Source organism: Xenopus laevis, chromosome 3L (assembly GCF_017654675.1).
Source record: "Xenopus laevis strain J_2021 chromosome 3L, Xenopus_laevis_v10.1, whole genome shotgun sequence".
In the NCBI taxonomy this organism is placed as follows: Eukaryota; Metazoa; Chordata; class Amphibia; order Anura; family Pipidae; genus Xenopus; species Xenopus laevis.
The window spans coordinates 57,575,972-57,602,794 of record NC_054375.1 but is presented as its reverse complement, the minus strand read 5'-3'; the positions used below and the strand labels follow the sequence as shown (position 1 = coordinate 57,602,794).

Sequence of the window (26,823 nt, the reverse complement as noted above, 5' to 3'; positions counted from 1 at the left end):
TTTCCAGCACCTTCTTCCCCCATTCAGTGATTAGAATATATGTTCTCTGTACATCCAAGAGGCATGCTTCCCCTAAGAAATATGTTCAGGTGCCCATGAGTACATTTTATATTGGGATATACATAGTTAAAGGCCCGTGTGCCTTCAAGACAGACTTCCAAACGATAGAACTTGACCTTACCTTTGATATCAATAAATCTGTGAAAGAATCTGATGGGTTTCACAGAAAAGAAATGAGCCAAGTCTTTCATGCCGGTTTTGAACGGGTTTCGTTCATCCAACTGCAGATGTGTGTGGACCGACAAACGGAGATCCTTTTCAATTTCCTTGCACAATTTGTCTAGTAGGTGCTTGAAAAGAAAAATGGGAATAAGCAAAGGTAATGCCAGACAGTTGCAGTAAAAACTGAAGAAGCTGCTCGGATGAGTAGTGAAACGTCTTCAATGATTACTCAGCAAGTCCAGTTGTTTTTAGATTTACCTATACTAGATATACCATGACCTGAAGGAATGAAAATCTTCAAAGTCTTAGTCATAAAAACATAGCAGATCGACAAAAGAATAGGGGGGTTATGTAATCAAAAAAACATGCATGCTACCTTTTTAACATATAACTTTTAGTCAGTATCACTTTATGAACTGAAGTGAAGGAAACAATATGTGGTATTCCTGAAATGAAATCACAAGCCCTAAGGTGCAATTACCTCTGTCATAACAGCCATGATTTCCTTGTCATAGGACTCCAACAATACTTCATAGGACTCCAGGTGTCTGGCCTGTATCATATCAGGGACACAGCTCCACAATGCACTGAACATGTACTGGAAGAGAAAGCACAAAGCATATTACTATACATTACATAGAACCCACATTCCTGTTCTACACTGAAAAGGGTACTTCCATAAGAACAATCCTGATGCTGAAGAGTCCAGCATCCTATTGATAACAGGATAACTTTCCGAGTCTGATGAGAGAAGGGAATGGACTATCTACGTACATGTAATCTGGATGCATCCACGGCATTTTCATATACGTCATCCAGATAAATGGGGAATACTGCCCGATGCCAATACAAAAAGCTGCAGTCGCACTGTGTTTGGACTCTAGGATTTAAATTGTGTTCACAAGAGATAAAGTCAAGAAATGAGCACATGGTTTCAATAACAAACAAAAGCAATATTTATATGAAAGCTTGAAAGGGTGTTAAGCTGAACATTTAGCAGTTCTGAAAATAATTGAATTCAGCTTTCCCTTAATGAATATACAATGATACCATAGCTATTAATTATATATAACAAGCAGAAGCAGGCAGAAAAGGCAGTTTCCACAGTGATTGTGCTGTGCAGCCGGAATCATCACACATGCAGTATGGGGAGTGTAAAAAATGAGCAGACTGCATCAATAAGCACAGCAGCTCTAAAATTGTCTATATCTTTAAACAAATAAAAAATGGAAATTGCAAAGTTTCTTAGAAAAGCGCACTGAGCAATTTTACAGTTATGCTGTAGTCCACACCAGGAGATTTAGCGCCTGGCGACTAATCGCCTCTTCTTTGAGGCGACTTATCTCCCTGAACAGCTTCCTCTTCTCCTGCGCCGGCTGTAATGAGAGTCACCTGTGTTATGACACACGTGGCGCTTCGTTTTCCAAAGTTGCCTGAAGTGAAAACGGTTCAGGGAGATTAGTCGTCTCAAAGAAGAGGCGATTAGTCGCCAGGCGCTAAATCTCCCCGAATTGCCTGGTGTGGACTAAGCCTATTCATTTAGGTTTTTACACATCCTATGAACAAGTGTACTAAAACACTTTACATATCAATAAAAAACAAAACTGACTGAGCCCTTGCTAACGAATATATGGCACATAGAGGTGGATCATCTGCTGCACTCACTTAATTTGCTTGCCTTTTTCTTAGGAAAGATTAACCACTAACCAAAGCAAAATACAATTCCAGGCATATTTATTAGCATGCCATACAGGCGTATTGCTATAAACACAGTGTAGTGTGTGCAGCCTTACCTTTCTCTTAACTCGCTTATTAAGTCCAGTTTCTTTATTACAAGCAAAAGTGGGAGAAGTTCTTCATCTTTGAAGGTTTTCTGTAAGCATACAATAATGTGAAAATCTATATACAACCATTGTTTTTACAAGGGAAAGGTCAATCACTTGTTTTTTGTTTTTGTTTTTAAAGTAACAAAAATAAATTGTTGAGTACAGATGTGGGACCTCTCAATGTGGATATCTCATTACAGACATAAAAAAAAAAAATAATTAAAAAAAATAAAATAAAATTATTTGGATAAAATGGAGTCTATGGGAGACAGGCTTTCCTTAAAGGAGAATTCAACCCTGTATAAATAAAAAACCCGTACCCCCCACCCCACGTAGACCCCATCCCCCCCCCCCCGGGGGAAATGCCCCATACTTTATACTTAGCCCTTGTCGCAGATTCTGGCATCGGACTTCAAGGCATCCATCTTCCGGATCCTCGCTAAGCTGACTGGGAGATCGGTATGTCGGTGCATGCGCAGTTGGAGCAGTTTGCACAACTGCGTATGCACCGAATTGGACGGAAATTGCAGAAGCGCCAGAAGAAGACATGGAAGATGTATGCCGTGAAGTCTGATGCCAGACTCTGGGACGAGGGGTAAGTATAAAGTATATCCTATACCTCTACAGTGAAAAGAACTAAGCCCAATGTGACTATTCTGGCATGTAAAAAAAAAAAAAAAAAAATATATATATATATATATATATATATATATATATATATATATATATATATATATATATATATATATATATATATATATATTTATATAAGAATGCATATGTTTGAAGAGGTTTACTAGCAGTATGGGAGGGTTTCTGTACTGCTGGGGGAGTTGTGATATGCAGTTACTTACAGAGGTGGAATTAATTTATAGGCAGGGACCAGTAACGGGACAGATGAATTATTAGCAAGACTGGACATGCTAAGATTAAACAATCAAAAATCTAATCATTGCCCCAGGGGCCAAACTATCTAATGAGCCCAAACAAGCCTGCCACTACTGAAAATAACAAAACTTTCTGATCCCATACTGAGCACACCACTCATAAATATAAAAGGAAAGAATAGAGAGAAAATACATGGCTGAGAAAGTGTGGGATTTCATTAATTGCCTTCAATAACTTGTAATTTTGGAGGTATCAATGAAGGGAGGAGCATGTCCAAGCTATAGCTTCTAGTTGTTGTAGAGCAACCATTTCCCCATTATCAACCTTCAAGAATGATGGGAGTAGTTTAACAGGTCAACAACTGCATTTTGGACATCCATAAGAAACTGCCTTATCTGTTTTATATCAGAAACTGTTGGAGCTCATGCATTTGTCAAAGCATGGTCCATAAGCAACACGGCGACTCACTGGTATAGCAGCATTTAGGTACTGATTTCAATACTCATTTCAATGATATCAAGGAGTTTATTTGCATAGCTTTCCTCTGGGTACTTTGGTTTCTTCCTACTCTCAAACATAATTTTTCGTATGATAATCTGTGCATGTATGTTGGGAGACAAGACGACCGATATTAGTAAAATGCCTTTGATATCTCATTGATCCGGCAGGAATGAAAATTTTGATTGGGCACCTTTGAAGGTGCCCAAACATCGTAACATTAATGCTGAATCATCAGATAGAGCTAAAGAATTATTTTTGGTTTTATCTGCATATCTTTTTGTTTTTATCTGCATATCTTAGCTCTTTACGTTAGTAGAGTGAATGAAGACCTTTCGTACGACCAATGGTTGTAGGAAAGATCCTAATTGTAGTGTTAATGGCCACCTTTAGGCTGATTGATTTCTCTGACTGCGTTGTATGAATGGGATTGTTAAACTCTGCAAAGAGCAAGAGAAAGGTGTCAGGGCTATATACAAAAAAAATATAATCAATTACAGGACACTACTCTCTCTTTATGAATTTCTCTGTCTCTATGCTTCTCACTAACATTAATAACATTACCTCCTTATCAGACTTATCACTGAAAGCACAGATAAAATAAGGTAACGATTTCATGGGGCACTTACCATTTGTGTCCCCACACTTAAGGCCAATGCAACAATAAGCCTTCTCTGTCTTGTACTGGGACCATTGAGAGTATTCTCTGCCAACACAAGGGCAGAAAGAACGTCTAAGCGTTGTTCACTGTACTTCTTATCAGAAATGACCCTTTTCTGTATTAGAAGAGATAAAAAAGCAAGAAAAACCATACATCAGGGGTTTCCAGATCTAACCAAATCTAATGTGGGGTCTAAATATAGCAATCTATTTGCATCAGGGGCTACTAGCACAACTTTTGTAACACTGCTGTGTAATTTTAGTTCATCTCAAAGAAAAACACATTGTAATAATGAATGAACAACCATATCCAAGGCTATATAACGTAAAATCTGAATGCTGGGACATACCCAAAAGAGGATATAATGGATTATAATCATCCTAAGATTAAAGAAACCTGAAAGGCTTCCCATATAAACAGCACACTAATATTGCCCCTAGAGCAATCTTCCATTAAAATAAAGGAAAACAATATATTTTCCTTGTTGGGAACATGGCATTTTGTGTATTTTAAGTATTTAACTTCCTCTCCACCCTCTTCATTGTAAAGCGTACAGAGGCTTAAAGTGATACTGACACTAAAAAACTACCTTTTAAAAATATGAATGTATATTAAAAGTTACCTATAGGTCATGCTGATTGTTTTTTGCTGGAAGGTTTGTTTATGTAAGTAATTATTAGTTGAAGTTTCTAAACCTGACTAAAGGTGGCCATACACGGGCAGATAAAGCTGCCGATATCGGTCGTTTGGACCGATTTGACAGCTTATCTGCCCGTGTATGGGGGCTTCCGACGGGTCTTCCCGATCGATATCTGGCCACGATATTGATCGGGAAGGTTGGATTTTTACCCGACCGACCCGCCGGAGCCCCTTGGCGCATCGTAATTCAATCGTTCGGCCATACGGCCGAGCATTCGAATTACCCCCGATATAGCCATGCAGTTAGTGGCATATCGGGGAAAGATCCGCTCGTTTGGCGATGTCGCCAAACGAGCGGATCTTTGAGTCTATGGCCACCTTAATTTGCCAACCTGCCAACGGACTCCTGCTGCACAAATATGGCAGCCCCCTCATAGTCGATCAAAGGGAGCCAGACAGGCAATGTCAAAGCATTGGGAAAATACTTTATGGCAAAATTATAAGAAGCATGCAAAGTCAATTTTATGATAAATGTAAAAAAAAAAAAGGTTCAATTTATGGCGTCAGTATCTCTTTAAACCATCTCTTTACTCTCCAATTATGAATGTACAGAGAGCAGGAATGAATGCATGCAATAGTTCTACAGTTACTATGTGGGACACAATACTGTCATCTCCAAGAGACACTGATGCTTTAAATCATGTGGGGACACTAGAGCACTAGGGGCACACTAGAAAATACCCAAACACTGTCAAACTAGATACAATGGATGGGGCCCATCGGACAGCACAGACTTATTAATTACTGCCAGTGCAGCCAATCCATTCTGTTGCCTGGCTGCGGGTCACTGCAAGGAAACATTTTGTGTGGGTACATGGGCATAAAGTAGCCCACTCACTGAAGTTTAAGATCTATAAAGAAATAAAACCCATGTTTTATCCAATTAAAATAAAAAAGACATACGTGGTTTTCAAAATAAGCTATTGGAAAGAAACACAACAGCGCCTTGTGTTTATATTTACCTTTAGGCAAACAGTATATGTGCTTCAAAAAAACCCTCCTAACGAACATGTGCTATATCCCTCATGTCCATGTAACAACTTGCAATATAAACATTGCTAATAAAAAAAACGATTATTATATCTTTAAATCCACACGATAGTTAGTAAATTTCTAGGGTAAAAAAAACAAAAGACTGACCAGAAGTGTTAAGTAACTTGATGAAATAAATGCATTAAAAAGTCACCCCTACCTTAGCAACAGCAATGGCAGCAAGAGCTTGATGCTGGAGGTGCTGCGTGATGTGCGACACTGAATCCGCTACAACCATGCTCCTCCTGTGGAAAGTGTGCTCTATTGCCTAGAAACATGCACAGAATGCAATTATTTAAATGACAAGGAAAGTCTAAAATTAAGTAAACTTTATTAGAAAGGTCCAGGTAACTACAACCCTAAACACTCACAGTAATACTGCTCTGAGTCCTCTTTGAAAAGAGCCACCATGTTGCTTTCCTCCTATCCTTTACACATGGGCTTGGTATCCGATTCCCTCCGAAAAGCTCAAACCCTCTGCCTCTGGCAACTATCCCTGCACAGTTCCTTGCTCCCCCTCCCTTCCCTTGCGGAATAAAATGTACTTGTGCCCTGCGCTGGCAAAACTGGTGTGTTTGCTTCAGAAAACAACTGTAGTTTATATAAACATGCTGCTGTGTGTATGGGGACAGCTATTCAAGCACAGGATACATAGTAGATAACAGATAAGCTCTGAAGAATCAAATTGTATACTACAGAGCTTATCTGTTAGATGCCGTGTATCTTGTGCCCTTTCTCCTTTTTCAGCTTTGAATGGTTGCCACCATGGCTACACAGCAGCTTGTTTATATAAACTATAGTAGAGTTTCTGAAGCAAACACGCCAGCTGTACCAGTTCAACACAACAGTCCATTATATTTCCATTACTTTAGGACACTTTCATTTTTTGGTGCTATGACTTTTTTTGGAGAACTCTACGGCTGTTTACTCAGATATGATAGAGAATTCTGCAGAATAAATAGAGTGTTCTAACTTGCACTGTTGAAGCTAATCTATAAGTAATGAAATCACAAGGTAATAGCATCACAAGCTTTCCTTCTCCTTTAAAATAGAAATTGTTTTATAGGTAATAGATTTAATGATTTGCATTTTGAAGCAAATTGGATATAGATATTGCCATAGCTGAATGTCAAGTGTTTGGATAGACTTTACTTTTTTCTTCAACATTGCAAACAGGCAAGAAGCCAACATGTCCTATTCATTCCAGATAACAGATCTTACCAGTACTAGAACTGCTTTTTCGGTAAACAACGTACCTTGAGAAGCTCTACCAGTCTAAGCAAGGCTTTCACCGACGTTTTTGTCATAGGTTTCTGCATAGACATATACAAGTTCATGGTGGTTTTGATGATGTTGCTAAGGCCACATGCATAAAGAAACCCCTAAAGTTGTAAAAAAAAAAAGTAGAATTATTGCACTGTCACAACATAAAAGTTTATAAATATCAAACGCATAAATGCAAATCTCTTGCTCCTAAACATTTTTTGGAAAAATGCATTCTTACTACTAAGTACAATCCATAATAGGAATCCACGAGTTCTGCTAAAAAATAAACTAATGAATGTATCTCCGGTTAAACATGGACTATGAGTTTACCACTGGCTTAAAAACACTTGTGTAACTGTAAAATGAACTACAGATTGAGCACAGATCTCTCATAGATAAACCAAAATGTGGTCTGTTATCAAATAGATCTAGTGTTAAATTGTGTAAACTCTTGCTCCATCTGTATATCAGAACCTAATGTACACAGTTAAACAGTCAAGATCTGAAGGGTTTAAATCGAAGTGGATCGAATAGTTCACCTTTGAGTTAACATTTAGTATTATGTAGTCTAGAACTGGTTTCTTTTTCATTTCCTTAGGGTATTTTAGTTTTCCTCTACACGGTGCCTCTCCCTGAAACTAAATCTTAACGTGTCATCAGTATCCAGCAGCCACAAGGCTGTTTTATTCTGAAGCCAAATTATTATTATCTTGTATTATTTAGCTTTCATATTAAATCCTCTCCTATTTAATTTCTCCTATGTCATTAAAAAAACGACAAATTAAGTGGATTCAAACCAAATACCAGTTAAAAATCCACACTAGAAAGCTAAAGAATAAAAATATTAAAAGACAAGAAAAGCATTATTTACTGGGGGTACACACACAATTTAATTGTTGGTTTTTTTTACCCAGAAGGTGCTCCTTTCAGGAAAAAAATTATTAGACCAGAGGAAAAAACTATTGCTCTGCCACACTACTATTTTAATTTCCCAGGTATCCATGTACAGATTTGTGCGTGTACAAGCAACAAGCTAGTCTGCACTAAGGATAACTGGTAAAGGTAGGTTAAATGGTGACTAGGTTTTCTTCTGGGTCATGAATTAGTTTTTTCCTAAAAGGTGCCCTGGCTCAAGGGAAAACTTAGCGACTACATTCACTGCGTGGGCGTCTAACATACTGGCAACCCCCGGGGGACAGGGCTTTCTTTGTTCTTTAAATGACCAAAAACCATAACAACCTATTGGAAATCATCTGACTGTTTACATCAGTAGACACCATACTCATATGTGACATGCAATTCGTGGTGTCTTCAACAGAAGGTATGTACCACAAGCAAAGCCAAAGCAGGCAGTAATTACAGCAACATATTTCCATATACACTCATATTAATGCCTACATAACAGCATTGGAAACCATGCGACTTTAGCATGAGAGAACGATTTACCTGTACAAATACATTACACCTGTTGGTGAGGTCTTCTGCAAATTTCTCTGCTTTCTGCTCCTTGGATAAAATTGCTTCCATCTTCATCATCCAAGCGCTTACAAACACATAATACGATTGGACATCTCTTGGAGAAAGTGAAATTTAACACATAAGTACAATAAAAATGATTGCCTTTAATGGGCATACACTGTCCTTCTGATTAGTTATTTATTTTGTAAATCATTTCTATGATCACAATTCCGAATAACCAAAGATGTAACAAACCTGTTTTTACACGCTTACATTTTTTCGTGATTTTGCTCATTTGAATATGCAAATTTGTGTTTACATTAGACTAGGGATTCTGCCGAATGCTTTGTGGATGATTCATTGTTTGTCCGAATCAGAAGGAAATGGACTGGGTGCATTAAAAAAAAAAATGCTTCAGCAGTGCTGTAGGAATGTGAAATATTTGCAAGAGGACAAAGTGAAAACAGAGACTGAGAATAACTTCCAAAGCTGAACTGAAGCATGTAGAGCCAGCAAAATAGTGATCTGTATTAATAGGGGTACAGTTTAGCAAGGGCCTAATCAGCAGAATGTAGAACAGTGCTCATCTCCAGTGCATAAAAAATGAACATTATGGCCAGAAAATGCTGAAAGTTAAAAAAAAAAAAAAAAAAAAAAAAAAAAGTGTAAAAGAAAATATTGATTAAGACAGGCCAGCCAATTAGAATAGTTTACAAAGTTATCCATACAATAAACTCAGGCTTCTTATTCACCAAGAAATCTTTCCAGGAAACAAAAAGCTTGGAACAAGATGTTTTATCTTACGTAAGAAGGCTTAATAGTTAAAACCATGAAGTAGTGGCATGGTCTTTAGCAAATCTACTTGCAGATTCAATCAATAGCTTTGAAAGAAAAAAAAAAAAAAAGCTGGTGGGTACATTTTAGCAACTGAAGCCAATACCAAGCTATTGGTAGTAAGGGCCTGGTCCTGGTCCTATTCCCATTTTAAAGGCAGAAAGGTAGACTGGAAACAGCATTAGATTGGTTCATTATCTCTTCCTGCAGATTTTGTTAACTTTTATATTTCTGTAATATTATTCAGACAGGTTAAAGGAAAGCTATGACCCCTGAACAATGTAGTTCTCTATATAAATATATTGCATAAAATAGCTCATATGTAAAACCCTGCTTCATGTAAATAAACCATTTTCAAAATAATATATTTTTCAGTAGTATGTGCCATTGGGTAATCCTAAATAGAAAACTGCTATTTTAAAAAACAAGGGCCACCCCCTGGGATCGTAGGATACACGGGGCACACAAACAAACCAAAAACAAACCATACATGTTAGGTCACATGAGCCAATTAACAGACAGAGTTCTGTCTTTTGCTTCTCAAACTTCTTCCTGTTACAGTTAGAGTTGTAGTATTTCTGGTCAGGTGATCTCTGAGGCAGCACACAGACCATCATGAAATGGTGGCTCAAGGTAAGAGTTGTAAAAGGGCAATATTTACTTAAATATATATTCCAGTTTGGTAAGAATCATTTAATATGCCACTTAATTTGATATAAACTGTTGCTTAAGTATTCATTTTGGGGTATAGTTTTCCTTTAAAGTCTGAAAAAATGTACAGGTACTGTGGTTTAAAAGCTTGAGCCAGGTCAGAATAGTGGCCTGGAGGAGAGGCATTGTAACAGTAATAGTTGTGAACATCCACCACACTATAGTTACAACAAACTAAATATTCAGTGATAAAACAAAGTACTGAGATGGGATGACAGGTCCAAATACCACACAATCAAAGATTTTCATAGTGCTTAAATAACTATCTGAGCTTGTTGTTTTTTCCCACTTGTCCCATTACACAAACCATACAAAAAAGTCACAAACACTCACTTGCTCAGGGATTGCGCTTTTGTCTGTAGATAACTGTCCCTCTGGGTTTTGATGGACTGAAGGCTTTTCTTATCAATGAGTTTAGCAGCAGCTGGAACCTTCTGAATGAGAAAACGGTCCGCATACCATATGATGTTGGCTGTTAAGGTAATGGCGGGGACCTACAAATCAGAGAATGGAACCAGCATTCTTCATTGGTTAAAATGGAAAATATTTCTCAACAATTAAGACTTTATATGACAAAACATAACATATTATAAAGGCTGCATCTTGACTGACCAGAGATTACAATCAGACACGTCTCAAAACATGTTAGGGTCCCACCCCACTGATATTCCACTTTAAAACACATCATTACAATTTAGCTACAAGATAAATGTGTATGTGTGTGTGGGGGGGGGTTGCAATTTTTTCAGCCGTGTGTCTAAAGAAGGCAAATGCAGTGCTTCTTTATAACCTATTACTTTATTTTAGCCCCATAGGAGGCTGCACTGTTATTGATTTTAATATATATTTTAAGGCCAACCGCGAACTGAAATCTTCTCCCCAACAGCCATTCTTTGTGTTCTGCAGACAGCCTGCGACACTATTTCTAGCCTTACTTTAATAGCCTTGAAACCTCTGTAATTGATCGGAGCGTAGAAATAAGTTGACATTTACAAAAATTGCTTTTAAAGCAGAAAACCACTTGAACAGAAGGAAGACCACATAAAAACAAGAAAGTATGAATTCAAAAATGAAAACACAATACCTTTCTACATGCTTCCAAGAGAGATTTGTAAAATTTCTTGTCCACAGTTCGAAATATCTGGAAGTAGAGAACAAAAAGGCCACACAGACCCACATATCTCTCTCTCTGGTCTATTTCAGAGGCTTCACCTACAACATGGGGGGGGAAGAAAGTGATATTTGATAAAGGGATTATAGCAAACAGCAAATTATTCAATAAAAAAATCAAAACACTTACCAAGCTTCACTTCCACATTTGAAAATATTGTGCGAATATTATGTCCAAACTCCTCAGCAAATGTTCCATTCTTTGCAACAGACACACCCCTGTTGGATGAGTCAAACTGCTGTTCTACACACCCCTGTAGCAGTCAAGAAATAATGATATACCCCTTCAATCATATAAAATAATATCAGCACGATGCTTTGGTTTACTTAGTATTTAAGGAAATTTGAGTCTATTATAGCTATAGAGTTAAAAATGTTTATAAAGTAAAGTAAAAAAAAAATCTGAAAACAAAGAAAAAGAAATAAAATTATGTAAAAGTTTTTCATACCATTAAGAAATTAAAATAATAATTTTCATTGTTTCTTACGTTAAATCTTTTTCTCTTGACCTACATTGGGGGACACAGGCACCATGAGGATGAAGATCCTGCAGCTGGAGGGCAGACACTAAGATGTTAAAACAAACTCCTCCTACTTCATCCACTGCTCTCCTCCTACCAGCTTCAGTTTCACCGAAGAGGAACAACATATAACCCACAACAGAGGAGTCCCTCAACCCCCTCGGAACTGCTGTAAACGTAAAAAATTCCCAACCTGGAGTAACTTGAACTTGATAAAACAACCGTAAATTGTCTGGTTTTATTTGATTCAGGGAGGGAAGGCCTGTATCCATCAATGTAGGTCAAGAGAAAAAGATTTATCGGTAAATACAAGAATCTCTCTTTATCTTGCCTATATAGGGGACACAGACACCATGGGGATTTCCCAAAGCAACCGCTGAGGGTGGTACACAAACCCCTAAGGTTCTCAGTTAATCACAGTCTGTAACACCTTCCTCCCAAAACTGGCTTCGGCTGACGCCTGTACATGGGGCTTGTAGAACCGTTTGAAGGTGTGTATGGAGGCCCAAGTAGATGCTCTGCAGACCTGTTTGGCTGAGGCTTGATGCCGTACTGCCCATGACGTGCTGAGAGTTTGTGTGAGCTCTGATCTTGAATGGAGGTGCTTTTCCTTCATTGCATAGGCTCTGGTGACAGTGGAATGGATCCACCTTGCGATGGTTGTCTTAGATGCTCTAGTTCCTCTTCTTGGACCGCTTGGAAGAATGAACAGGGCATCAACCTTCCGCATGTCTTCTGTAGCTCGTAGGTAGGTTTTGATTGCTCAGACCACATCCAACTTGTTCAGTCTATTTTCTATTGGACCTTTAGGGTCCGGGCAGAGTGAGGGTACCACCAAATCCTGGTTGAGATGGAGCTCTGAGACCAGTTTTGGTGGGAAATCCGGTGTTGGTCTAAGCACCATTTTATCCTGGTAGTAAATAGAGATTTGCATGAGAGTGCTGCAAGTTCCGACACTCTACGAGCTGATGTGATAGCTAGGAGGAATGCTACCTTTTCCGTGAGCGTAGATAGCGGAACAGTGTCCAATGGTTCCTATGGATCCTCCTGTAAGATTGACAGCACCAAATTCAGGTCCCTGGGTGGAACCGGACATCTGTATGGGGGAACTAACTAGTCTAGTTGCCCCTTGTAGGAATGTTCTCACATTACTGCATAATGCTAGTTTCTCTTGGTAGAGAGCCGATACCTGCAGCTTCAGTGAACCGAGAGCTAAACCTTTGGCTAAGGCGTCTTAGAGAAAAGACAGTATGTCTGTCTCTCTTGCCTTCCGAGGGTCCCTGTTTTTGGTCTCACACCACCTGATAAACGTCTTCCACACCCTATGGTAGATCTTGGCCGATACCAGTTTTCGTGTGCATAGCATTCTGGGTATTGCATCTAATGGTGCTCCTGTCCTCCTCAGGACTAGGGTTTCAAGAGCCACACCCACTGTTGTGAATTTGGGTGGGCATTTAGGTCTTCTCTCTGAGGGAGATGGAGAGGCGTGTCTATCACTATGCATGCTGTGTATGCGAACTGTGACCTTCTGGGCCAGTAGGGGGCCACTAGGATGATCTGTGTTCCTTCTCTCTTCTTGATAACTCTTGGTAAGAGAACTGGGGGGGGGGGGGTAGATGTAGTCCACTCCCAAGGAAGTACTAATGTGTCTACTGCATGAGCTTGTGGATCTAGGCTTCTTGCCACGAATCTCTGAACTTTGTGGTTGTAACGTGATGCCATCAGGTCCACCTCTGGGAGTCCTCACCTTTCCACTATCAACTGAAAAACCTCCTGGTGTAGGCTCCACTCGCCGTGGTCCAGGGTTTCCCTGCCTAAGTAGTCTGACATCAAATTGTCTACTCCTGGAATAGAGTTTTCTGCCCACATTAGTATTCGGCTTGCTTCCCTTAGCACCGCCGGGCTGCGGGTGCCTACTTGATGATTTACGTAGGTGACTGCTGTCACATTGTCTGACTATATCCTCACTGCTCTCCAGTGGAGGAGTGGTGTCCAGTGTTCTAGTGAGAATAGGATCGCTCTTAGTTCTAAGCTTGGGAGTAGCTTCTCTTCCTGGTTCCAACAACCCTGTACTGTCTTCTGTCCCAGTACTCCACCCCATCCCTTTTGGCTGGCATCTGTTGTAACTACGGTCCATTGGTGATTGGGGAAGGGTTTCCTTGTCTTGATCAGGTGTGGGTGAAGCCACCAGTCTAGGAAGAGTTTTACCTGTTCTGGTATTGCTATTTGCCGATCGAGGTCTTTGCAATCCTTTTTCTGATGCCGAAGTATCAGGTGTTGAAGGGGTCTGGTGTGTAACTAGGCATAGGAGATAGCTAGGAACGAGGTTGCCATTGTCCCCATGGTCTGCATGGCCCTCTGAAGTGGCATTGTGTTGGCTGTTTTGAGTGTCCAGATCCGCTTTTGTAGCATGTTGACTTTTTCTTGTGGGAGGAATGTCCTTCCTCTCCTTGAGTCTAGTATCAGACCTAGGTATTCTATTGTCTGTGTCGGTTTGAGATTGGATTTGTTGTGGTTGATCAGCCATCCTAACTGGATGGAGCCTTGCGGAAGGATGGCGGAAGGGACCCGATGAAGGGAAGGTTCATTCCATTAGACCCAAGTTAGCGATGCTAACACAGGTAACCACTTCCTCAATATGATAGTCAGGAGAGTGTGGGAGAAAAGCAGGAGCGGGTAGATAGGAGCGATTCGCTGGGGGGGGGTTGAGATGTCGGTGATAGCAATACTCACCAGTTCAGCTAGCAGTCAACCTTTTTTGTTGGTAGATGTAATATTCCCTGTTCAGAACAGACTACTGCAGACCTCCATGGAGCGGGAAACCAGTCTCAGGGAAGAAGGGGAGCGTGCCTGCAGTCCTCGGTGGATCGGTAAGGCAGATGGGCATAGAGCTCAAGGTATCAAAAAAACCTCACTAGCTGGCGAGGCTCTGGAATGTGTAGTTCACTGGCCTCCAGTGGCATTATCTTAAACCATGGTTCTTTATCATTTGTTCCAGCCACCATTGTCCATGTCCTTCCGAGGACACTAAAAGAAACTGAAGCCGATAGGAGGAGAGCAGGGGATGAAACCCACAGCAGGAGGAAGAATCAGTTTTAACATCTTACTGTCTGATCTTCAACCCCATGGTGCCTGTGTCCCCCAATATAGGTCAAGAGAAAAAGATTTCTTCTGTGTGTTTCATTCCTATTAAAATAAATGTATATCTACTGTATGTCCCCATGGCAGTCTATCCAAAAAAATACACTACTGCATGAAATTACCTCACCCTGTTGTACGGAGTGTGATTTGAATATCATGGGCAAGTTACTATATCTGTGAGCAACACAGCTTGGTCTTCCCAATTAGATGTACAAGAAGTTGAGTTATTCAAACAGCAAGTTTTAAAAAAGTCAGCTTGCTTTCTTATCTTTTAATCAAAGGAATATTAAAATCACAGTACCTGAAAAAGTATTCCATCCAGCAACTGGCTTTCTAATTTTAGGAGCAACTTTTCAAATGGTTTCAGCTTATCTTCTCGAATCCCAAATTTGCCAGGGTTATGATGCACAGATTTTAGCAACCTACAAAACATATCAAGGGACATATTTATAGATGAAAATGTAGATTTTAGAGCTAGAATTTTGCACAGAGTTTTAATGTACTTGACCTAAGAGACAGCTGCAGTGCAACACCCTTAATCACAATCACAGAACTATTCAACTCAGAAAGCCAACCTTCGACAAAGAAACACCCCCCGCAATAAAAGTTGATGACACTGAGCATATAACTGCTCACAGAGTAAGAATAGTATTGTAGAGTTCAATATAGAAACTAAAGTTATAAGTGTAACTTACAGTTATATTTCAAGTTATATATTTTCAAGTTAAGTGAAAAGTGTATTTAGTCTCTTGGCTTTTTGCTGAAATACTGTCAAAAGATGCCCTAGCCCTGGAAATCATAGCAATTAGATACTTTTACCTTTTTTAGCTTTATTCATCATAAAACAGTCTTTTAGTATGCTGTAGTTTCTAGTAGTCTTGCAGATTTTTTTTTGTAATATTAAGACTGTCACCAAGGACAAGGCATTTAATGGCAGTGTTTAGTAGCGATGCTCCAATGCACAATTTTAGAATTCCCCGCAAATGATTCAGCTGAACCCCAAACTAAATCCAAACCCAAATTTGTATATGCAAAAAAAAACTCTCACCATTGTCATATGTTATTAAGGGGCAGATTTATCAAAATGTAAGACTAGAACTCACCACAGAAAAACTCACTACCTTCCTTTTCATTCCTATGGGATTTTTAGAATCATATTTACTAATGGAGTTCACCTTTTGATAAATACTATTCTAAAAATCCCATAAAAGTGAATAGAAAGTGAGTGAGTTTTTTTGTCACATTTTGATAAAACTGCCCCTAAGGGTTTGGTTTCAGTTCGTCAAAGCACTAAGGATTAGATCAAATCCTTCAAAAATGGCTGTGATTTGACCAAATGTTGAACCGCACAGATAACGTTATGATTTACAGCAGTGTCTTAACCTAATATATCCAATCCAGTAAGAGATTTCAACGTTCTAATTGCAGCAAACAGGTAAAATATAAATGCTGATTTTCTGCTATAGGTTACAATCATTTTTATGTAACTGTGTGTAACTTTTTTCAGAATAAAGTATGTGCCTGTCGAACCTTTTGTACATGGTCCAGTGATCCTTCAGGGTAGCATGGTTTTCTATTATTTCATCCATTGTTAGCAGAACAGTCAGCAACTCTCCAAGATGTTCATACATGGTCTATATAAACACAAAATAACATTAATTTTAGACAACTGTTGATAAAAGTTTAAAGAGATAGTGACACGTTTCTGCTTTTATCAAAAACGTGTCACTATCCCTTCACTGCCTCCCTACCAACCTCCATGGCCCCCAGGCTCCCTGAGGACCCCATTACTGATGGAATCATTATAATTCCTTTCATTTGTCCTCAGCCTATCAGAACTTCAACCCACCTCCCCAAGCCTGTGGTTGAAAAAAAAAAGAAAAACACATTCATCAAGTTCAGCCTTTTATCCTAGCAAAACCTACCTAACTGCTAGTTGTTCTTTTGTGTAGTTCTTACAAGAAGCGTGGGCAAAAATGTACTATGTAAATATACAAAAATACTATGTACAGAGCCCCAATATCACCAATAGTAACCCTGCTCGCTTGTATGCAATTCTAGTACAGTACATAAACTAGGAATTCATACTTTCTTACCAAGAAATGAACTCCTGTTGTTTCAATAATCTTGGATTCATTCCTTAAAAGGAAGGAAGATGCGATTATTGTTGAATGCAGTGAGAGATAAGTCGTCAGGAAGAAAACATTGTTAAAAATGTTAAATGTTCTGCATGCATGTATACATATTGCTGTGCATGTCAATCAAATCTGCAACATTTCATACAGACCAATATATTTATTTTTTAAACACCACTGCTTTTACAGTAGTCTTTTTGACACTGATGACAATATGCATAACCTAAAGTACAGCTGAAGACAATGGGTTAGGATGTGAATGCTTTTAAAGAGAAATCTTAATTTAGCATACAGCAATATAAATCAGGCTTTGGTTTGGAACAGGAACAGGTGGAATGTCAATGTCATTGCAAATCAAATAAAGTTAGCAAATAAAGTAGCATTACTGCTACTTTAAAGACGCTGTATTTGGATACACTTTTGAGACTCAAAAAAAATACAAGAAAAATATTCACGGCTGGTTTTTCTGCATCAGAAGGAAGTAGCTGTTATGATACAAGAGGAATTTAGGCTATTACCAGAAAAGGGCAAGCGTAAAAATACTTAAAAAGTGTTTGTCTGACACAAATAAACCTTTAGGCACTGTTCATTTAAAAAGCAGGGTAAGTTAATTCATTTATAATAATAAAGCACAGAATCCTGGATGTACAGGCACTTGCTAACCGAGCACATGGTAGTACGGTCTGAAATAAATGTACTACTGCTCAGTGGATTAAAGGAAACAATCTCCATTCAGAGTACCTGTTGCTGGTGTACAAGGCAGCTAATTGATGGACAACATTCATTACAACTTCATAACAGCGTGTAACAAAACAAGAGAGATCCTGAAACGACAAAGTAAAAGGGAAAAAGAGCTAAGACACTAAAGTTTCAATGAGATGGCATTGAAATGAAATAAGACAACCATACCATAACAAAATAAAACAAAATCCAAAAAAACAAAAAGCTCCATCTGCCCCTATCCAAATCCCTTAAAGGAGACATATTATGTAAAAAACAGAATGTGCCAGTGCTTAAACTCTTTTAGATATAGAAGGAATGTGCTTTAAAATGTTTTGTTTGAAAATATCTGCAAAACCCCTTCTTATCCCGCCAATCTAATCCACTTCCTGCTGCCTACTTTCCCAGGCTGTGCAGGGGAGCCGGTGGCACACTGCAGTATAGGATAAGAACCAATCAGCAGCCAGGCTGACCTGATAGTGAACTGAAGCCTGTCTTTACTTGTGTGACTGCAGGGCTGTGATTGGCTGTCCCCCTCCTAGTGTGCTTCTGGCAAGGACCGACCCCTCATTTGAAACACAGACAGGGACCAGAGAACATCTATAGGGAGCTGCAGTAAAGGGTCCACTTTTAAAGAGAATAATTTACCCAAAAGTAAAATAAGAACCATATAGTACATATAATTGCCTACAGAGTTTTTTTTAATTTATCCTATACGTCTCCTTTAAACACTTTGGCATGAGTTAAAAATTAATGGGAGTGGGTTTAGTTCCTCTTGGACACATTTATTGCTGTGTCAAAGAAATGTGTTTCATAAGAACAATACATATACTGAAGACCACAGCACTGAGCCACCTCCAGCCACTCATGCCCTGAAATGCAACATGCAATGTGAGCAGATTGCTGTGAGTCAGGGACCAATTGATATATTTATGAACAATTGACTGGCAAAGATACCAGTGAAAAGGATTTACAATAACTACAAAAAATGACAGGGTAGTTTTACCTGCAGGAATGAAATAAATCTTCCCATTTGGATTTGGGAATCGCCCTCCACAACACTTGACTCTGCAGCTTAAGAAACAAAAGATATTTTATTATTCAGAGGACAAATATTAATGAACAATATTTTACCAGAAAGACAAACAAAAAACATTTTTTAAAGGGTACCCATAATCATATTACAAGGCAACTAAAGTCAAGAAAGACAGTGTACCCATAGCTTCAAAACACAGACGCAAATGAACAGACTTTCCAAAACTCCTGTCACTCTATTAAACAACATGTTTTGTAGCCTGACTCATATTTCTTCATATTGTGAACAGCTTAATGTTTTTATACACACTGAGCTGGTATAGGTGTTTCCTGAACAAGTGCTAATCTTAAAGGGGTACAGTCTTTGATAAAAACATACATCTTAACTGTAATGAATGAAATAAATTTTTCAAAAAATAATTTCCCATTTTGTTATGGTTTTTAAGCTATATAAGGTTTGTGTGCACTTCATCAACCTAACATTGCCTACTGCAAGCAACTCAGCCAACTGTTTGTAATATAAAATGCTAAAGGCTGCTTGAATCAGAAGCTTAGGCTAAAGATGGCCATAGATGGGCCCATAAAAGCTGCCGACAGACCGAGTCAGCAGCTTATTGGCCCGTGTATGGGGCCCTCTGACGGGCTTCCTGATCGATATCTGATCGAAAGTCGGGCTGATGTCGATTGGACCGGACTAAAAATCCCGTTGGATCGCGGCAGCACCTGTTCGTTGATGCGGCCCTGTGATCCGACCGCCCGTTTACCCTTTGTTATGAGATCAGCCCTATATCGCCCCCCTTGAGGTGGGCATATGGGAAGAGATCCACTCGTTTGGTGACTTCGCAAACGAGCGGATCTCTCAGTGTATGGCCACCTTAAGGGCAGACGGAGCATTGGCTCTGCTGCTCTCAGGCTGTGTGGAGATGGGGCACAGACCAGATCTGCTCTCTCATCCTGAACAAAATAAGCAGGCTGAGAGCAGAGACATTAGGCTGCTGTACCTCCAAGCATATACAGCAAATGTTTGACAAACAAACGATTGTGTCTTTTAAAACTCATTAAAAGCAATGGAAGTGACAATTCATGCTGTCTGCAATAAGGAGTAATCTCGGGCTATTTAGTTGAAACAACAAGTTAGAGAACATATGTAAAAAGCATACCTCCTTCTCCATAAAATAAGAGGCCATTATAGAATTTTGTTTCAGCCTGTTAAAGGAAATAAAAACATACATGAGATAAAAGTATGAATTCTGTCTTGATTTGGCAGGTTTCCCAGACTATCTGCACATGTGAGCAACACAACATTTAAAATAAGAGATCTGCAGATTTTTTGGGTGTGATGCAACATTTGGTCTGGGTCCTGTTGGATTAGTTTTAAGCACCCATCTATACATACTGGAACAAAATAAATAAAGTAAATAAGCACTCTGTGCCAATTTTTGACAGAATGATGGAAATGGAGCAAAAAAAAAAGCCAAGCGGACTCAGGCAATTTGCTCTGGAGATGTTATAAGGTGGCAGAAAGAAAACAGTTTGACAAGAAAAGCAATTATAGTGCCTGAGAAATAGGATGAAAAGAACATCTGGTGGGAAAAACACAAGTTCCATAAATATGACCAATAAAACATTGAGCAAGGGGTAAGTGAAACGTCTTACCTCATACTTAAGTTTCTTAATTTCACAGCACAAGGCAGCATAAACCGTTATAACTTTGTTCAAAACCTTAGGAAAAGGAGATAGGCAAATGCTTAGAAACACTCAAAAGACAAAAGTTAAATAGGTGGTGTTGTTGTTGTTGTTAATATTTTTCATACTAAGGCTAATAAGAATTGTTTAAAGATAAAGAAGTGACCATCCTTGAGTGTATACATGACAGTGGGAAATAAACATTTAGAGACTGAACTCCCCAGTCAATGAGAAAAACATCATCATATTGGCTCAATTGGCACTTTCGGTTTAGTGGTCCTTAAATACTATTTCATATTAAAGCATTTGAGTATCAGAAACATTGAAAACTATAGATAAAATATTATGAGGCCCAGATATATAAATATGGATAACAGAAAGAATCTGTTTTCATCACTCAAGCAAAGATCAAGATATGATTAACTGGGAAAGTGATTCATTGCTTTACATAAGTATTCTGCTACCATGTGTGTTTGGCTGAAGAGTGAATCAGCGGTTTGCACATTTCATAAAATGTTCATTAAAGGGGTTATTCATCTACAAATTAGCTTTTAGTATGCAAAAAAATTTGCAATTGGTGTGCTTTTTTTATTATTTGTGTTTGAGTTATTTATATTTTTATTCAGGAGCTCTCCAGCAATTTCAGTAATCTGGTTGTTGGGTCCAAATTACCCTAGCAACCATGCAGTGATTTGAATTTGGAATATAAATAAGAGAGGGCCTGAAAAGAAAGATGAGTAATACAAATTATCATTATCAAACAATTTGTAGCCTTACAGATAATTGTTTTTTAGATGGGGTCAGTTACCCACATTTGAAATCTGGAGAGAGTTAGAAGAAAAAGGCAAATGAATAAAAATAAATAAATAAATAAATAATGAAGACTAATTGAAAAGTTGCTTAGAATTAATTAACACACTAAAAGCTAACGTTAAGGTGAACCACCCCTTTAAAATTATACATTGATATACAGAGTAGTATAAAGTTACCTTATTCTCTGTTTTGATGAGCTCCAGGAGTAGGGACTGCTCGTATGGCACAAGCTTAGGGAGAATACAGAAAGTGTAAAGGTACATTTTTATATGTTAAATTAGACAAGTAATAACATCTCACATGCACAAATACTTTGGTTGCGGAGCCAATAGCAACCAATCCAAATTTAGTTCATACTGGGCTACAGGTATAAGAAACTCTATGCAGTATACATAAGCTTTAAAAAGGCATAGTAAACACATCTGCATACATCTGGGCCTGTTGGGTTGGAAAACATCTGCATAGTGCACAGTCTGCATTACAAAAGCTGCAGGACACAGGCACAAAGACACACACAAGAACTGTATGCAGCTGAGTTGCATATGCTCATTGCATATGATGGGAAGATTACTTCAGTTGATAAATATAACTATAATAATTTCCTGCTGCAATGCGATTAACGCATTAATTCAGTTTATATTAAAGGAGAAGGAAAGGTTAAAACTAAGTAAGCCTTATCAGAAAGGTCCACCTAAATATACCAGTAAACCCTCAAAGTAGTGCTTCTCTGAGCCCTCTGTCAAAAGAAACCCAGCATTTCTTTCCTTAAATTGTGTACACATGGGCTTCTGTATCAGACTTCCTGACTTCAGCTTAAACCTCCTTGCCCCGGGCGTGAGCATGCTCAGTTTGCTCCTCTCCCTCCCCCCTTCTCTGCTGTAATCTGAGGCCAGAGCTATAAGTGAGCAGGGAGAGACTCAGGCAGGATGTGATGTCACACCAAGCTAAGACTGTAGCTGCTATCCTAAACAAACAGAGCTTCTAGAGCTTTTTACTCAGGTATAGTAAAACATTCTACACAATAAAAGCATTCTAGTTTGCACTATTGCAGCTAATCTATTGGCAATAAAATGACTCAGTAGCTTTCCTTCTCCTTTAAATTACTTATTTTGTATTTGATTTTCATGGTAAAGCATGGTAAAACTTTGCAAAACAGTGATTACATTACTGTTATAAGAATCCCTTGCATACATATTGTATGTTATAAAATACATAAAGCACTACAACTATAGAATAACATATAGGCAAATGTCATATAGGTATTCTGTATTACAATGCAAATTTCCAGGGGAAGTTTAAGATGTTTTCTCAAAAAAATAAAAATCAAAAAGCACATTTGCAAGTTTTAGGGCCAAAATCTATATGTACGATTATTGCCAGGAGAATTTACATTATGGGCAACATTGTACATAACAAATATGCTTCATACACACACACAGGTATGGGACCTGTTAACCGGAATGCTTGGGACCTGGGGTTTTCCAGAGAACGGGTCTTTCCGTAATTTGGATCATCACACCTTATGTCTACTAGAAAATCATATAAACATTAAAGGTCTTTCGTAATTTGGATCATCACACCTTATGTCTACTAGAAAATCATATAAACATTAAATAAACCTCATAGGGTGGTTTTGCTTCCAATAAGGATTGATTATATCTTAGTGGGGATCATGTACAAGGTACGGTTTTATTACAGAGAAAAAAGATCAATTTTAAAAATTTGGATAAAATGGAGTTTATGGTAGATGGCCTTTCCATAATCCAGAGCTTTCTTGATAATGGGTTTCCGTATAACGGATCCCATACATATAATATTTATTGAGAAATACAAATTTATGCTTGCATGCCTCATCTACATTTGCTGCTACCCTAGAAACAAAGACAGACTTAGGCAAAGTTGGCAAAATGGATAAAGAATAAAGTAGCTCCCAATCTCCGAGTGGTGATAAATTAGCAAACATCTAACAGTCCACAGAGCCAAAATTTGTATTAGCTGAGCATCTAAACTGAAAGTAATATGAACATAAGTTTTCTAGCATCAAAAGTCTAAAATTATTTCAATGGTGAAAACATCTTTAATTTTTATATAAAAAGATAGTGCCAAAAGGACTTCTACAAACAGTAACAGCAGTAAAAAGTTGAATAAATATAAATGTATATAAAATCTGTTCAAACCTTAAGTGCAATAGGATCAAGGCTGAAGTCCCACACATCGCCAATTGAATCATCCAAGGCATTTTCAATCCTTCGAAGCTGAGATGTATATTCCTCCAGAAATTTCCCATAGTTTTTCAGTTGGACTTCTGCGTGAATTTCTGTATCAAAGAAAAAAGCAAAACAACAGCTATTTCTTGGCAAACACTTCCATATTAATACATTTCTAGCTTTTAAACAGGTCTTTCAATACCAAAAATAGTCAACATTAGATTGTAGATGTCAAAAATTATTTTTGGTTTATTTTATTTAATTTCCTTCTAATCATGAAAGCCTTCAAATATTTCATAAGCACCTGACATACACTTGGTATAGTCACACTTTTTGACATCTGACAACTTAAGAAGCTCACACTTCCTACTGGCCTGGGAAAACTTTGAGGCTGTATAAAGGCAAACTGTTCAGGCATATAACCAGTATGAAAGTAAAGTTGATCAGTATCACTCAAGAACTGTTTAACAAGAAAAAGTAAATGACAATATGGAACTGTTCAAATGAACTTATAACAAGTAAGATAAATTGTTAGTTACCCTGGTTTCCAGGCAGTAACCAGAGACTTGAGGGAGGGCCACATGGGTCATACTTGTTGCTTTTGAATCTGAGCTGAATGCTGAGGATCAATTGCAAACTAACTGAACAGATATGTACCATGTGGCCCCCCTTCAAGTCGCTGACTAACTCAGAGTTAGAGAGCTGAAAAGCAGGAAGTAGTGTTCTGGCTATTATGTTACACATCCAGTCGCTCCAGCCCTTATACATTACAGTTTTAGCTAAATAGCTATATTAGATTTTTTTTTATTTTGCACAGCCTATTAACCCAGTTTTTATTTTCACACTGAACTGTTCCTTTAAATGCAGGCGGGAAAGCATTTTATTGTATTTGGGCAGGCGCTCCTGTTAGCAGAAATCTGGCCAGCCCAGTGTACTTCTCACAAAGCAATCCTACCATTTCTTATTTCTATATTGTCTGGGGCAGATGCATGCATGGCTAAAGTGAAAAGGCTGGCTTTTTTCTATTAAAGTTTGGCTTTTCACTATACTGCGCATGCACACTGGAACACACCGTGTTCTGCCAACAGGAGCCGTTGTACCAGGTAAGTGATTACAATCAGTGGGGGTGTCCAACATTTACACATTCCCTCTCCTTTAAAAAAAAATATTTCATAAAATATTGATGCAGTAAAAAAACATTACCACAAACTACATGATAAATCCCTTTTCTACCAAAGAAGAAACTATGGAATTTATCTTTAGCACTTAAAGAGGTTGTTCACCTTCAAACAACTAGTTGTTTACCGGTAGATCACCAGAAATAACAACTTTTTCCAATTACTTTCTATTTTCCATGTGTGACTGTTTTTCTAATATTGGAGTGTAAAGTGTCTTTTTTTTCCCCTTCAAAAGCAGCTCTTGGAGGGGGGGGGGGGTCACAGACCCTGTAAACTGTCCTACATTGATACATTTAGTTGATACATTTCTTATCGTTGTGCCTGCTGAGCAAAATCCCTGAATTTCATTAAAGGCAGCCGTTAGAATTGATACAATAGTTGCTAATACTCCAGAGATGCTGCTGAGAAATGTATCAACTAAATGTTGCTAAATTTTAACAGTTTAGAGCAGGGGTGCCCAAACTTTTTGCAACGAGGGCCAGATTTGGTGAGGTGAAAATGTGTGGGGGCTTACCATTCAGCCCGACATTCTTTGAACCATTAACATTAAATTACAGGAATTAAGTAGCCATAGCAGTAATATTTGGGCACATAAGTGAAATGATCTGCCACTTGTTCTATACTGCTGCCTGTGTTCTGAAGGTGTTAATAATAGACACGTACTGGAAAGTAGTGACGCCATACTTCTTTAGTTTACTGTACTGGCACGTCAGTACGTCTATTGACACCTTCAGAAGAAGTATGCGAAAACAGTGCGTCTCTACGTGCCAGTACGTGTCTATTGATAACACCTTCAGCACACAGGCAGCAGTATACACCAAGTGACAGATCATTTCACTAATGTGCCTTAATATTACTGCTATGGGATTCCTGATCGCACTGTGCTGGGGGGCCTCATTATTATTAATTTCACGATGAGGGCCGGTGTAAATTTGGGCAGAAATTGGCCCCCGGGCCGCACTTTGGACATGCTGGTTTAGAGTCTGCACCTGAATCACTGAGCTGCCAGACTCAAACACCACAGACTTTTTAAACTTAGATTTTGTAAAAACAGTAAAAAAATAAATAATGGAAAGTAAATGGAAAAAATCTATTTCTGGGGAAGAATCTAAAAAAAACTGAACTGAAAAAAAGTGTTTGGAAGGCGAACAACCCCTTTAATATCCATGTTTTATTGATTTACAGCCCCCCCCCCCCCAACACCTTTCAAAAACACTGTCTCTTGTTTTTCTCTGAATGTTTTTGCAGGAACAAAAAAATTAAATGAAACCATCAGAACACAATAGACCTTAGTCAGCTGGTTTGTAGTATTTATTTTGCATGGTTTTTGCATTACTGTTTCTATTCTGACTCTTTCTAGCCTGGAAAAGAAAATGCTGCGTGCAAGGCAGAGGGAACAGAGGAAAGGCTGTTTTCCTAGGAAGCTTCTGTGAGAGTCCACTTCCGTGTCCATTCATTAATTCAATTTCAGAGAGAGGAGCTAAATTCCTTCAGTGTGACTTGTATTCCCAGCTCAGAGCAGCTGTCAGAGTGGAATCAATGTCAGTGCAAGTAATGTGCACTGCCGGTTGTGGTTACTGATGTCTGACTAGCAGCATACATAGGATTTCCTATAGCAAGTCTGGGAGATACACATGCAGTAAACAAAGTGACACTTCTGCTCCAGGTTCTATCAATTCATTACAAATTGACAATTCCTTTGAAAGAAGGAGAAAAGAAAACCTGCTGTCCTCCAGCTGTCGCTGAACTACAAAGCCAGAGATGTTGTCGCTGAACTACAACCCCAAAGATGCTGCCGCTTTCAGCTTGCCATGGGCTGGCCAGCAGCCACAGACTAGGAAGCACTGCAGCGATAATACGTGACCCCGATACATTAGACACACCAAACGCCCCACACGAAACCCACGCTTACTTTGCGAGCCGTCATCAAACCGGTCAAACTCCCAGTCCGGAGATAAGGTCTCCGAAGTAGCCGCCATCACCGTAAAACTAACTGAGCACCACTGACCCCACCCACCACCTTCCCCGTGACACCGAGACCACGTGATTTACTGCTAAAACACACCCACTGCCCTGCACTGAGGAGGGATTTACAGGGTCACGTGCACCGTGAGGAAGCGCT

General features: G+C 38.7%; 1 protein-coding gene across 1 annotated transcript in view; it reads right to left on the bottom strand.

The window, feature by feature from the left end:
• washc4.L (WASH complex subunit 4 L homeolog) overlaps positions 1 to 26,745 on the bottom strand; it is a 38,151-nt gene extending 11,406 nt beyond the window's left edge. The window contains exons 1-21 of the mRNA XM_018252347.2: positions 26,614 to 26,745; positions 23,494 to 23,633; positions 21,493 to 21,546; positions 20,474 to 20,539; positions 19,978 to 20,023; positions 18,789 to 18,856; positions 17,804 to 17,886; positions 17,024 to 17,066; positions 16,458 to 16,561; positions 15,229 to 15,349; positions 11,396 to 11,519; positions 11,180 to 11,307; positions 10,429 to 10,589; positions 8,539 to 8,665; positions 7,083 to 7,208; positions 5,987 to 6,094; positions 4,064 to 4,210; positions 2,016 to 2,095; positions 997 to 1,102; positions 704 to 820; positions 182 to 350 (exon numbers count right to left, since the gene is read on the bottom strand). Coding sequence (XP_018107836.1) covers positions 182 to 350; positions 704 to 820; positions 997 to 1,102; positions 2,016 to 2,095; positions 4,064 to 4,210; positions 5,987 to 6,094; positions 7,083 to 7,208; positions 8,539 to 8,665; positions 10,429 to 10,589; positions 11,180 to 11,307; positions 11,396 to 11,519; positions 15,229 to 15,349; positions 16,458 to 16,561; positions 17,024 to 17,066; positions 17,804 to 17,886; positions 18,789 to 18,856; positions 19,978 to 20,023; positions 20,474 to 20,539; positions 21,493 to 21,546; positions 23,494 to 23,633; positions 26,614 to 26,680 — 2,185 coding nt within the window. The 5' untranslated portion in view covers positions 26,681 to 26,745. The remainder of the gene's footprint in view (positions 1 to 181; positions 351 to 703; positions 821 to 996; positions 1,103 to 2,015; positions 2,096 to 4,063; positions 4,211 to 5,986; positions 6,095 to 7,082; positions 7,209 to 8,538; positions 8,666 to 10,428; positions 10,590 to 11,179; positions 11,308 to 11,395; positions 11,520 to 15,228; positions 15,350 to 16,457; positions 16,562 to 17,023; positions 17,067 to 17,803; positions 17,887 to 18,788; positions 18,857 to 19,977; positions 20,024 to 20,473; positions 20,540 to 21,492; positions 21,547 to 23,493; positions 23,634 to 26,613) is intronic.
• Between the last annotated feature and the right edge of the window lie 78 nt (positions 26,746 to 26,823).